The sequence below is a fragment of the Lissotriton helveticus genome, chromosome 2_1 (assembly GCF_964261635.1).
Source record: "Lissotriton helveticus chromosome 2_1, aLisHel1.1, whole genome shotgun sequence".
NCBI lineage: Eukaryota > Metazoa > Chordata > Amphibia > Caudata > Salamandridae > Lissotriton > Lissotriton helveticus.
Window position 1 is genome coordinate 1,383,413,691 of NC_136059.1, and position 14,530 is coordinate 1,383,428,220.

The 14,530-nt window shown below is 43.2% G+C and overlaps 1 protein-coding gene across 2 annotated transcripts in view; it reads left to right on the forward strand.

Moving 5' to 3' along the window:
- The window catches only part of TDRD7 (tudor domain containing 7), a 1,293,444-nt gene that overhangs the window by 124,185 nt on the left and 1,154,729 nt on the right, over window positions 1–14,530 (forward strand). For both annotated transcript variants that reach the window (XM_078676318.1, XM_078676319.1), the window contains exon 2: window positions 12,677–12,892. In XM_078676318.1, coding sequence (XP_078532444.1) covers window positions 12,683–12,892 — 210 coding nt within the window. In that variant the 5' untranslated portion in view covers window positions 12,677–12,682. The remainder of the gene's footprint in view (window positions 1–12,676; window positions 12,893–14,530) is intronic.

Here is a 14,530-nt window from a genome sequence, read left to right on the forward strand (position 1 = left end):
GCGTAGCAAGCTAAATCCTCTAAATAAGTCCTGGTTACTTCAGATATTTTCAAAATGGGGTGCACTGCCTGATCCATCATGGCGGCCTGAAGCAGCGTCCACTCAAACGCCAATGTGGTGATTTCCCATCATAGTAGCAGTTGCTTGGGCTACCGTTTGCCTTGGGATCACTGGGACCCAGGAATTACCGCCACATCTTGGGAAGGGGGAGAAGCACACAACCACAGCCTTTATGACAAGGGCCCTATAGAAGTACATGCTGTAATAAATCAGTGTGCTGTGTAGGATACCTGTGGCCTGGTTTAACACTGCGTAAGGTTTTCAATCTCCTACTAATTGGCCCTCGGAGGATCGGTCTTTGCAAAGTTGTAATGCGGATGCAAAGGCTATGTAGTGAAGCAGAGGGGGGCGAGTGAGCTCCTGCTTTTCTTCAGCTAGAGGAGGCTCTCTTAGCACTTTTCTGTTCTGTTTTCTCTGTAATCACTGCGTCTCCCAGTACCCACTCCCCCTTTTCCCCGAGTGCTTTGAAGAAAGCGACACACTCTGGACCCCGAGCTCTGGTCTCTTGTGTGTTTAGGCTGATTTCTTTATTCCCCTCTTTTAATACAAATCTAGGTCAGCCTAATTGATACCTCCTTATAGACCGACTTCAAGAGAAAATCTCCTTTTTCAAGATATGAAGTCTTCTTGTGGGAGAAATGTCCGGGTGGTACGCAGCCTCAAATCTCAAATAGACCAGCACAGTAAGCCGATTCACGTCAAAGTAAAGGCTTCCATGAGCAAAAGTAAAATGGTTGCAGGTGGCAGCAGTGAGTGGGACCAATTCCAGGGGGCAGAGTGGTCGAAAGAGAGGATGACAGAGGAACTAGAAAGCCCTCAAACATGGACTGAGATAGCAGAGCCATTGTTGAAACAGCCCCAGGTAGAACTCTCTCAGTCCAGAGTTTCAGAGGTTGTATACATCGGGCCACCCAGGTGGAATGATCAGGAAATCCCACAAGTATCTTTGGATTCAGCACATTCAGAACAGAGTCCGGCATAAAGAGTAGACAGGAGGGGACTGCAGTAGCCGGAAAACTGAATACAACTGCCCTGCAATGATTCCCTGAATAATTCCCTCAGAAGGTCGTTTTACGGGTAGCCCGACATGTGTGCCACAATATCTTATTTTCAGCAGAAACTAGACACAAGATTCACTGGAGGCAAATGTGAGCACATCTCTTTCCCTCCCAAAGTCTGATATGGTGGCAGACAATGGTTAGAATTCACAAGCTAAACTGGCAGCCTCCTTCATTCAGTCAAGCAGAAATACAGAGGGCATGCATAATTAAACGCCTCTTGTTTACAATACACAATCTGCTCAGGACAGAGTAGTTTGCTCCGTGCCACCTCAAATGATTCTTTTTGATCAGCGAGCAGAGGAACTGAGCAGCATCTTGAAAAATCCAGTGCTCTGCTCTGTGCCATCCTTAAACAGCTGTTGGTTCAAGATATGAAAGCGTATACAAAGAAATAACAGAGAAAATAGAGAGGAGGCTGCATTTGATAGCTAAAGGTCTGCAAACGTTGAGAAAATGGCGCATGGAGGCCGAGCAGAGAATGTCTAACTTTGAGGATGCTCAATAGCTTAATTCAGAGACTACAACCAGACTTCTCAAAGACATGAAAGGATATCCATCTTGGAGGACGCTCAGCAGCTTCCTTCACAGAATCCAACCAGTATTCTGAAAGACATGCAGCTGATGAAGGATAAAGTAGAGAACCTGGAAAATAGAACCTGTCGATCGATCGTAAGGCTTCTTGGGGTCCTGGAAACCTTTGGCCAGAACCAAGTCTTGCCTGATGAGATCAAGTTGCTGTCCATATGTTTTATCTGTTTCATATTCAGACCTTTCTATCGCAAGGGCCCACAGAGGGTCCCGCCTCACCCCCCATGGCACCTAAGGATGTGGCCAGACCACAGACTATTTTGGTCTGCAAGATTTCAGAGTACGAGAGGAGATCCTTAAAAGAGCCTTCCAACTCAAATCTGTCAAAGTGGGGGACGACTCTTCATTATTGGAAGGCCTTTCTAGACATAGCCTATGAAACCTCCAGGAAATGTTGGGAACTGTAACGTTTGTCAGAGATGCTCAAAGCTAACGGTGCCCATACACAATTGTTGCACCATGCTAAATTAAAGCTTTTGTGGGGCAGGAGGTTCCATATGCTTACCAATTCTGTTGATGGAGCGTTTTTTCTGTCTCAAATAGGGGGGACCTCTAAGATAGGATTTGGATATGCTTTAGGCCGCCATCGGTGCCACCACATGTTAACTGATTTATTTAGTGCCCGGCATCTAGGGGCTAATAGAGTGGGTAGGTGCGGAGATGCACAGGTTGGGAGGTGAGGGAGTGGGGGTTGGAGAAGGAAAGGTGGGGGAAGGTGGATATTTGGTGTTAAGGGGAGTCACTGAATGTGATAAAATATGCTTGGGAACAGTAGCAAAGTATGGTTGATTACTGTAAAGAGGTCAAATTGAGAAATTGGTCTTCAGTGCGATACAATACACACATTTAGATGTAAGGGAAATGCAATTGATTTCACAATAGTTTGTCATCATGTAAATGGGCTTAATAATAGATGTAAGAGGGATGCTGAGTTTGTTGTAGTATGATCCCTCTGTTATTCTTGTACAAGAGACTATTTTATTCGGGGGAAGGAAGCCAACAAACTCTGCTATCCTTGGGTTAGCCAGTGATTTTTTCCATCTGCAGAATCAGCCAAGGATAGATAGCGGTGGTGATTAGTTGAAAAGCTCAGGTTAGCTGTCTTCCCCTCCCCCCCCCCCATATCAGATTATGGGGGGGGGGTTTGCCTTATAGCCCCTTTAGTAGTCTCCAACGTGAGATACCATATTGCTTGTTTCTATGGTCTCATTCATGATAATATTAAGGCTCTCAGTTATTGTTATTAGAGCTGTGCAATCTTCTTGGGATGCCTATACTAGGGGATGATTTTTAAGTATCTCCCAATACCAGGGTTAGATTTGTCAAACACAAATCTCAGGCAGCATAAGAAGAATACTGAAAGGATTTCTAAATGATCTTTGTTGGCTGGGGGTGGAAAACATATGGCGTAAGTTAAATCCAAACGCCAGAGTGTATTCTTGTTACTCCAAGAAATAGTGGTCCGCTTCACGGATAGAATTATTCATAACCTTCTTAGCTATTCCAAAATAGTACTCTCAATATCATGCTGGGGGCCTCTAGGATCACTCTGAGATTGTTTTAAAATTCCCCCTTTTACATTTAAGAGTAACCAGGAGATCGGTTATGGATAAATTGCTTGGCCAGGAATCTTATGTTCAGTCCCTGTTAACACAGATCGAAAAAAAAAAATTTCTCTATATAAATGCCCATACAGGAGAAGGTTCTATAGTTTCAAAGGCATTTACGGCCACAACTCTGGGATCTATGATTGCCATCTCTGCCTTTTAAAGGAAGAAATATAAAAGCAGGACTGCTTACAGAAAGCAGCCAATGAGGTGTATTGTAAAGCCCTGACCAAGCAGTCTCCTTGCTCACTGTGTATATGGCAGGAAAAGAAGGAAGCTCTGAAGGATTTCTTTCAGGGAAAGGAATTCCTAATATCCGGGCCAGCAATTGTAAAGAAGGGGAGGGGGGAAATATGTAATTTCCTGGCCTGGATGGCCAAGGAAAAATTAACTGAAACCTGATAACTGGTATAAAAGACCCCAGTATGGAACAAATAGAAAGGGACAATGGAAAGAAAGATTGGGCAAATATTTTTGGACTACTAGGACTCTCTAAGGGAAATTGGAACATGGGACCTGGTCCTGGTGGAACAATTCTTATTGGAAGCGCACCTCCAAGAGCTGAGTAGCAAAGCTGCTGCCCTTTTAACACATCCAATCAGCCTCTGCGGAGGTAAAAATTATTTTAAAAGAGCTGACTGGGACCTAAAGCCCTAAGCTAAGATGTATTCAAATGTGAAGCAGGTGGTTTTTTTTTTTAGGAAGAAAGCAGGTACAGAGGTGAGAAATATCTTAAATTCAGCATTAGTTAGCGGCCGCCCACAAAATGCCGAAAAAGAACTGAAAACATAGGGCATAAAAATCTCATTTTATGTGGAGCTTGAACATAAGGATGTACCGGTGGGGGGGGGGGTGGAGAGAGAAGGGGGGGGAGGTGCTTTGTGCGATTCCGTGGTGGGTTTTAAACAAATCAAGTTAGATTGGACACATTTGGTGCGCAGAACACGACCCGGTGTATATTAAACGAGAGAGAGGGGATACTGAAAATCACCCTGCCTCAAGGAATGCACAATATCTAGGCACAGTACTATCTAGGTCAGAATATGTTCAACCCCCTCCTGAGATGGGAAGAGGAAGATAAAGAAGAATGGGGTGAATTTAGTGATATCGACTAGGGATGGAGTTCAATGCACAGAATTGCATAATTTTCCTGGAACATGCATTGATTCAAATGTATTAATCATGCATATTTTGAAACAAATAATTGATTGGTACAACATTTTGTGTTTCCAGGAAACGTGGCTGTGACCAGAGCACCCACAAAATAGAGGGGTTCCTGCAATTTACAGAGGGAGCATCAAATAATCCCATAGGACGCCCCTCTTGGGGCATGTTAATGTTAATATCAACTAAGATATGGGAAATTAATGCCAGAAATAATTGGATCCTAGCTGGCGGAGTGAAATTGTCCGATGTCTGGTTGGGATTCAATTGTGTTGTTGTTATCAATGTTCACCTGCAAGTGAAGAATCTATCTGTTTATGAGGAGAATATGGTTTTGTTTAAGGGGGATCGGGTTAAAATGTTAATTGTACCCGTAAAATTTGCTTGTATTGTTAGGTGATTTTAAACCTACATTAATTCCCTAAATAACTGTTCATATGTATGAAGATTTACTATCTACATTCAATAGAAATATTGCCAATTTTTCGGTAAATGTTGTAATGGCAAGAAATACATCTTTATTAACTTTCCTCGCCTCAAATGTTTTTTTCAGTCTTAACCGTCGAATGGCAACAGATACACTGGCAAGAAAAACATTTCTTTATGGCAGCCAGAACTGCCCAGTTAATACATGTTTGTCCAAGCTTGGGCTTACATGTTGAAAAATGTAAGCTAATACAGTGACAATTATCCCCTGAATACAACGCTACATATGGGTACCATATGTAAAAGTAATCAAGTGCTCCCACTAAAAATCGGCTTTCCGTACGAGAAAATCGGAGAAATACTTAAATCTGTTAAAGGATTTCCAATATAATTTATAGGGAGTTTAAAGTAGAAGAGATATCCTCAGTATTTATTACTTAGTATGAGGAAATAATAAACCAAGCGGTAGTATGTTTAAAGGCAGAGCTCAATGCAATTAATAATATAATTAATAGAAATAAGCCTGAGAAATAAACAAGGAACCTTGATGCACAATGTAGAAATTTAAAAAGGTGAATAAGGAAATTAGAAAGGTATACAAAGCACTTACAGACTGAGGGTAAAATCTGACTCATTGACCTTATGAAAAGCTTAAAGTTTGATAGCTAGGAAGAAACTGACCCCTCGGGGGGAAAAAAGCTGGAACATCATGTTAGAAACGATCAATATCATATAAAAAAAATTCTGGGTACTAGTACAACATTTTTTTAGTATACTTTTTATTGATTTTCAAAGGAGTTATACATCGCAGCAATGTTAGACACAGAGTGACAAATACACAGCTGCAGTATTAGACCATAACAACACGTATATGCATATTCCCCAACTCCCCTCCCAATACCCCTTGACTGCACATAATGTAATGCAACAAACATTGTTGCTATCTTTAATCAACATCGGTAAGCTTGTGTTGTATCCATTATTCCCTGCATCGTAGACCTGTACATGCAGCTCCATTTTGCGTATCCTAGTTCAGTGGGCCTGCTGTCCTGCGTGTGCAGAGCTGCACTATTCCTGCTCAACTTTGACTACCTGTGTCACACCTTATGTCTCATTGCCACGGCTGCGTTGACACTTAGGAGATCCATCTTTATCTACCTCCTTGCTGTCAAATCATCCTCTAAGGGATCATCACGTCTCACATGCTTCATTCTGACTTCCTCAGCCACTGCCTATTCGGACATATCTCGCACCCACTTGGGTGGCTGTGCTTGGGAGGCTGTGCTCCCATCCAACTGACTGCGATCTGCTGCTTAACCAGCACCAGGCCCAGCATCAGAAATTTGCAGCTAAGCCTTTTCCCTTATGGGGCAGGGATCGGACTCCACTGTACCTCCTGCAGGCCATACAGGACCGCCAATCCTGTTGCCTTATTCCTATTTTGTATGAATCCAAGACAGCAAAATGTAATTGATTTATGAATAATGCTAAATTCGACACTGGTAACAGTTACAAGTACTTGGGGATGTAGTTCTTGAGGAACCTATTGTGGAAAGAGCACATTAATTCCCTCCAGGCAAAAGCCCTTTCTTCAGTGTGGGGGAGGGGGCTCAAGAACTCTAACAAAATGTATGGAGGTCCCTCTCTAAGACCAGTATTGGTGGCATATCAGGGGAGGATTAGGCCACCATTCCAATATGGTGTGGTGGTACTCTATATAAATGAAAAATTAATTTGGGATCTCAAAGAAGCTAGATGTTTAAAAAGATTACTCTCCCTACCACTCTCTACTATGATCCAGGCTATTAGGACCGAAGTAGGCCTAACCGCATGGAGTTATTTAGCTACGGCTGAAATGCTAAAATTCTGGAACAGAATAGGTAGGAATCCGTTCCTAAAAATATCAACACTTTGTAAAAAAGAAATTATGGATAGCGAATTATATTGGGCAAGATCTGCTTGGGCGAGAAACTGTCAATAAAAAGCAATATGACAGACCTATCAAAAGTTAGTAAAGCAAAGTTTCGAAAGCTGACAAAAGCTAAACCCAGGGATGGTGACCAGAGATTTATAGAACAAGAATTCTATATCCACGCTGGTGACCTCGTGAATGGAGGAGGAAACATTCCCCTATTTAGGTAGCCTGCCACATGCATTTCTAAGATCTAGCCTCCTGAAATTTAGATGGAGCATTAACCAGGTTTTAATTTCTCAAGCATAGGATTCCTTTTTCTTAACGAGGACAAAATGTAGCTTGTGAGACCTGGCATCCATGACGTGGTTCCCCTGAATTTTTGCCTCAACCTCCTGTATTTTTGACTGTGCGCTGAATTTTGTTTTTGCTGGTTTATGTCACTGATCACTTTGCTGCTGCTGGCCAGTGGGCAAGTGTGAGTGCTCCCTCTGTAAATTATGATTGATTTGGTTATCCATGATTGGCATATTTGATTAACTGTGAAGTCCCTAATAAAATGACTGTGTTTGCCAGGGCCTGTAACTCAAGTGCTACTAGTGGACCTGCAGCACTGGTTGTGCCACCCTCCCAAGTATCCTTCTTCAAATGTGACTCAGACCTGCCACTGCTGTGTCTGCGCAGTTTTAGCTGACATGTCGACCTGGCAAGTTCCCTAACCTTCCCTTTTCTTACATGTAAGGCATCCCTGAGGTAGGAATGTTCTCTATTTGCGTAGGCTGCGATACCCTGTATGCAGATAACAGACAGCAAATCAATAAAGAACTGCTGATATATAAGAAAAAACCTGAAGAAATTAGAGAAATAAAGTTCAAGGCCTACTCAGGGACATTAGAAGGGGCTTCACGTCTATGCTTAGACGTTTGGTGTGAAGTACAGAGGCAAATATTGGCCTTTTTTCCAACTGTCTGTTGCAGGAAATAAAGAGGTTGGAGAACATCAGGTGTGTCCAACTGAAAAAGAAAGGGAGGCTTTTTATCCTCAAAAGTGTTGCGAAAAGGTTTTCACCTATCGTGTATATCTGACAGGCACCTAGGATACAGAAAAGATCAGTTTTTGAAGTTTGGGAGATATCTCCTCTTGTCCTGAAGAAGGTGGCGTTTAAACGATTACAACCACCGATATGAGTCTATGCTTTTTTAATAGAAAGGCGCATTCTAGACTATTGAGACATTTGTTACGATTATCGAAGTATCTAGACAAAAATCAAATATTGGACAAATGATCTTGGTGTGATGTATTTGCCTTTTCCATTGCTAGAACTATTTTTCTTGCAGGTTCTCCCAATTTTGCACTGAATGATTTGTTTTTAACTTTGTTTAATATATGTGATGTTTTTATTCTGATGAAAAGTAAAATAACTTTGTAATATTGTGTTGAAAATATTTTTATATGTGACCAAATGCTTTGTTATATTTTTTATAAAATAAGAGACTTTTTTTTAATTTGTTCAACACTTGTCCCTTTGATGGTGGTGGTATGTTCTGGTGATATGATTGTATGGTTGGGTGTAAATGCTATAATGTTTTAATTTATCCAAAGAGGATTACTTTTCTGACTAAGGTCTAATTGGTGCCCTACTCCTTTGGTGTGAAAGGGCCCCTCTCATTTATTTGAAACCCCTAAGGTAGGCCCAAGCTACCCCTATGGGCAGGGTGCAGTCTATGTGAAAGGTAGGACATGTGGTGGAGTGTTTTACATATCCTGATAGTGAAAAATGAAATGTGCAGTATTACACTATTGCAAGGGCTAGCTTTCCCATAGGCTAACATTGAAGCTGCCTTGAAACATTTTACAAGTGGAACTTTCAGTGTGGGTGGCTTGCACTGCGAGTGAAATGGCCGCTCATCGCTAGGGCTCCACGATAACCCAGTCTTTGCCTGCCAGTAATCCAATAGACAGATCCACAGTTGCCAATAAAAACACACTCTGGACCGATGAAGGATTGGAGGGAGGGAAGGTGGCGAATGCAGCCTGAGAAGAGAAGTATGTGCTGCGGCCTGAGTCCTGAAAGCCGTGTACTCGCGTAATGACTGACGTCGGGCCGGGCCTCCGATAGCATCCACTGCGTGTGCTGAGAGTTACGGCGGAGTGCGGCGACGAGTGGGGCACACAGTGGAGGGAACCACCTGTCGTGACATCCGCAGCAGAAAGGGATGTCAGAGCCGGAGGCAGCCAGAGAGACTTCAGCTGGAGGCCAGATATAGAATGGAGCCCAGAGCGGTAAGAGAAGGGAGGAGAACCAAGTCCAGGCAGCACGGGTGGCAGTGGCCAGAAGCTATAGTGGCAAACAGTTATTGCACTGTTACATTCCCCAAAACATCAGACATTGAATTGAAGTGACTGCAGGCCACAATTAAAAGAGACTAGGTATTTGGCTAATGGGAAATCAATAAGGTGACCAAGTACAAGCCAAATAACAGACAGTGGCTGCCAAGCGCCAATCAGTGTAAGGCCATTTTAGTCTCTCCACCCCCTCTCTCCTCGTAAGATGGTATACTCTAAGAGTCATTGCAGATGGGCTCTGAGGCAGAAAGTGAACATTGAAAGAAAATTGATAAGCAGTAGACTCTGCCCCAACACCGCATAATCGCACAACCCTTGGTATGTTTGGCCCCAGAAGCACTTCCTGGAGCTCCAAATCCCGAAATTACAAGTGTAACTTTCAATTGGAAACAGCTAGAGATTGGGAGATTTTGCTCTCTGAACTCAATTTAATAACACACCTTTTAGTAAACATGATTTTTAAATTGTGTGTTTCAAAATGCCACCTTTAGAAAGAGAATTAACAAATCTGAATACCGATGCTGCACCTTTCTTTTACCTTTTGATTGATAAACGGTGAATCAAACACTTGCCATCAACAACTATTTTTTTAGTTTGATTTAATCCAATATAAATTTACACCAGTTTACCATATTTTATTCTGAACATCTTAGGTTAAAATATATAGTTCATTTTCTAAACAAAAAAACCTTTTACCCTTTCTAAATTACCCTTTGGAAGCCCATTGAAATTCACACACACTCATATCTCCAGACTCCCTGCAAATCACACACTCTGTGCCTGACTCATACTCATATTCACCTGATCGCCACATTCATACTACCACGCTTTCGTCATTCACACTAATGCCCACCCTGGGATGCCTCAACAGCTTCTTTATCCTGAGAAGGCACAACATTTACACTTCTACAAACAACACAATAATTACTTCAAAAACACAAGGCCATCGATCTCTTCAAAAACAAATCCAAACAAGTGCAGATTTTTCTTTTTGATTGGCCTAAAATGCCATGGTCTACGCGTTTCGATTCCCTTCTCTCATGGGGATTCTCTTCAGGACCAAAGATTTGTTCTCTAGCAGTCACAACTTGCGCACATCTCTATTCTGTAATTTGTGTGGGGCGCGATGCATCATGTTGTAGGGAAATCTCCAAGTGTATGTACACACAAATAGTTTTTTGTGTTTTGTGGTATCGAGGCCTAGACGATATAACGCCCTCCGCTGGTCGAAATTCGAGTAAATCGATTCCGCAATCTCAGCTGGAGGACTCCGTAGACAGCTTCTAGGGCGTGTATTGCTTTGGGCAATAGAACGTTGTTTAGTTGCGTGAAAGAGGGCATTTTCATGTTTAAACATCTTGTGTGCCTCTTCCTGTTTGTGTATTCATGTCTGGTTTTAGACTGACAGGGGCTGGGGATGTGCATTCACTCTAGACGGTCGCAAAGAAGGGGTTGAGGTGTGCCCTGCCTTTCCTGGGTGACTCGTAGTCAGGCTGAAAAGACCTTTCTGCATTTAAAGTGGTGGGAGGAGTTTTCACTTGAACCTGAATATGCTGTGGCTACTCTGCACAATACTCTCTCCTACTCCTGTAGTGAAGCAGGACAAGGGGGGGGGGCAGAACTGGTTTTTACTGAGCTCAGAGTACGAAAACAAAGACCACAAAGAGAAAATGGGGTATACGTGTTGCACCTAAAACCTCAGAACTTTAGATCACTTCTGGAACTAAGAGGACCCTGTCAAGAAAAAGAGCTGTCAGGAGGAGTATTCCCCTTTGCTGTGTGTTGCTTTGTTGGGTTGGCCTGCAGTTTCTGCTTCTGTCTGTGGGCAGCGGAAAGGACTGAACCTTTTGCCCTGCTGTGGTATCCTGCTTAAAGCAGATCTCCAAGGGCTTGATGCAGAGTTTGCCTCCTGTTCCGATGTCTCCGGGACACAGAGTCTTCACCAGTAGCATCCTTTAACGCCATTGCTGGGAGTTCTGACCTGCCTTGTGGTGCCAACTCAAGTTGTGGGCCCATGGAGGTTGTTCCAGCTGCAGAGGACTGCAAAGAAATAAAGAAATCTTAAAATCAACGCATCTGATGCAGCACCGCCGTGTATCGCTGCAGTGCCGCCAAAGAATCGACGCAGCACCTGTCTGCTTAAAAATATGCTGCACGCCAAGTCCAGTGCACCGACCTTCGAAGTCCGAGATCGCTGCACCGACTCCGACGCAGGCCGTGCTGTGCGGCAGAAAGAATCTATGCACTGTGGGACTGTGGCTGAAGAAATAATCGCTGCGCCTGTTTTTCTGCTTCGGAATCGACCTCCAGGGTGTGCAGATTGCCACGCATCGCACCTGTCCGACAAGTTTTCCAACGCAGCACCAGAATCGCCTGGATTTAGACGCATCACTTACCCATACAGTCTGAATTCAACACAACACTTCTCCTGCGTGGCAGCAGAACAGACGCATTGCCTCTCCCAGGGCTCAGGAACGGACTCATTAATGTGTGTTTCCAACGCTTACCTTCTCTGCGGCTGCTTGGCCTTGTGAATTTTGACACATCTGAAGGTACATTGTGCAAAATCGGGCATCCATGGATTTCTCTGGATAGAATTGCTTAAACTTTTAAAAGTGATATTTTGATATATGTATGTTTGATGTTTGTTTCCGTCTTGGTCTTTTTTTTGGTTTAGGTAAAGATACTTTATTTTTCTAAACTGGTGTGGTGTCCAGTTGTAGTGTTTTCATTGTTACTGTATGTTTTGTACAAACACTTTATACATAGTGTCTGAGATGTCTGTCAGCTCGTGCCAAGCTGCCAAGGGAGTGAGCACGGGTTATCTATGTGTGTAACCCCCTTATCCTGACTAGAAGGAAGGATCCCTACTTGGATAGAGTGCAAACCATTGCCAACTAGAGACCCCCAATTCTAACATCTTCTTAATATGAAAGGGAATTTAATGCACATTTTATTAGATGGTTTGTGATTTTTTTTTTTTTAGTACAATGAAAAAGATTACTGAGACCAATTTTACAAAAAAATGGTATGAGAGAAAGGTGGCAAGTAGCTAATTTACCATTGAACATGCCTTTTTAGAAGTAGTCTGTGTCTTGGGGCGATTATTTTTATTGTCTGTAAACTTATTTTAGCAAATGTTTCAGCATTTTATTGGGGTACATATTTGATGGAATTGTATGCTACCTGCTGCATCTGTTCATCACCACCCCCTTTTGTACCGCGGTAATAGAAATGGTTTTAGCTTGGAACGGCCTTATAATTCTATGTAATAATTTTATTTAATGCCAAAGTTATTTTAACTTTTTTTTTTTTACTATGTGTATGTCTTTTTAGACTAAGGTCTAAATAAACATGTTTTGACTGACTGTTGGTGAACTACAGAAACTAATTGCAATAAAACTGATATGCTCTAAAGCAGATGAATGTTTTGTAATTAAATAGTATGAATTCAGAAGAAAATACTGAGTTTGTGTGCAGTTGTTGAGAATAATTATTTGTGTTAATTGCAGATCAAGATGGTGGAAGCAGAAAAAGATCTAGTGGCTAAAATGCTACGAGCAGTACTCCAATCAAATAAAGATGGAGTGGCCATTGACCGTCTTCAAAATGAGTATCATAGCTTGACTGGAGATTGGATACCATTCAAGAGGCTAGGTTATCCTTCTTTGGAAGCATATGTGAGAAACGTTCCATCTGTTGTTCGACTTGAAAATAATCGTGGTGTGGTAAGATTGCATCACTATGCTCAGTTTATGATATTAATGTTATATGTGATGGCTTGTGTTTTGTTTATTGAATAACCATGTGCTGCATTTGATAAGTAATGCACAGCTAGGACCGGTTTTCAAATTGTGGAGCTGGTAGAACGCTTATAAAATCTTGTGGGTACTGCAATACATTTTGTGTGTATCCCAGTGTAAAGAGTTGATCGGTTAGTTTTTGTCCCTCAGTCTATTCTACAAAGATAAACCAGTGGGTTTTTTTCCGTTATCCTTGGCTTAGTTATCGTGACCTGGCTTGACCAGCAAGGCTATAAACCAGGGGAACGTGGGTCAAAAAATACAACAGTACAGTCAAAAGATCAAGGAGCCTTAATGTCCAAACCATGTTTAGATAAACATTTGATAAAAATGTACGCAGCAAAAACTGGGTCAGTGGATTGAGTGTTACTGATTGTCTAAAAACTGCCCACTAACAAAGATCTGTTAGTCAGGGGCTCTTTAAAGAGAGGAAAGGGAAATTGGCTAAAACCAACAACCCAAGTTGCCTTGAATCTATGCCGAGATCACATTCGAATTGGTAATACCTGCTGAGAGGTGCTTAAACTGGGCGATCAAGTACTGAATCTCCAATGGGCAGGTGCTGCAAGATGTTGGTTAAATCAGTAGCACGTTGTGTCGAGCTGTTTCATTGTTTGAGTCCCCCCACCCCCCTCCCCCCTCATTCGAGCATTGAAGCTCCCCCAAGATGGGTGGGGTGATGGCAGGGAGCAGTTTTGGGTAAGGAGTCTTGATTACCCATGGAGCGACTCTTGAGAACCAGACAGCAGCAGATGCCATCTTCAGAGCCTGAACCGCTGTGACGGGTAGGGCTGCATACGCCACTGAATCCAGGGGAGGCGTGCCATCTGGCGACAATCCTGAGCCGGGGGTGGGCTGTCTTCTCCCCCCATTATGCACTAAGGCTCCCCGAGATGGTGGGGTGCTGGCGGGGAACAGTTTCAAGTTTGAGGCCCTGAACCACAGTGTGGCTTCTGAGAAAGCGGTAGCTGGAATAGAGGCCTTCTGCAGGGCTGGATCTGCTGTGAAGGGTGGGGTTGTGGGCGTTTGTCTGGGCTGAACCTATAAACAGGGGCGGCGCCTCCCTTAGGGTGTTGGGGCGTTGCCCCTCTCATATTTTGGCCCCCACTTACATTCAAGTATCCAGTATGTCACTAGTATTTAGTTTTCGCTAACGGCAAAAAACGTTGACATTCTCGAAACTGATTTAGTCACGCAGCATGTAGAAGAGATCTGAGAGGGTGGGGCTTATACTGACAGACAGACACCCATATTGGTGAAGGTAGCCAGCAGGCACCTGGGCCCAGGTGCCGATGTCAGGTTGGATGGCTGCCTTTCTCCGGCCAACTCGACATGCATACTCCAGGTGAGCATTGGTGAGCTGGGGGATGACTCAAAGCTGCACTCCCCCATGCTCAGTAATGCGCAATGAGGCCCCCTTCCTGAACCAATCCTGGTGTTGCTTGAACAGGAGGAGCAGCGCCTGGATTGGGTTAGAGAGTTAGACAGTGGAGGGGTCTACATGCAGTGTGTGCACGTAAGGCAGCGCGGGGTGCGAGGGGGAGGCTCTCTCTAGTCCAGGGG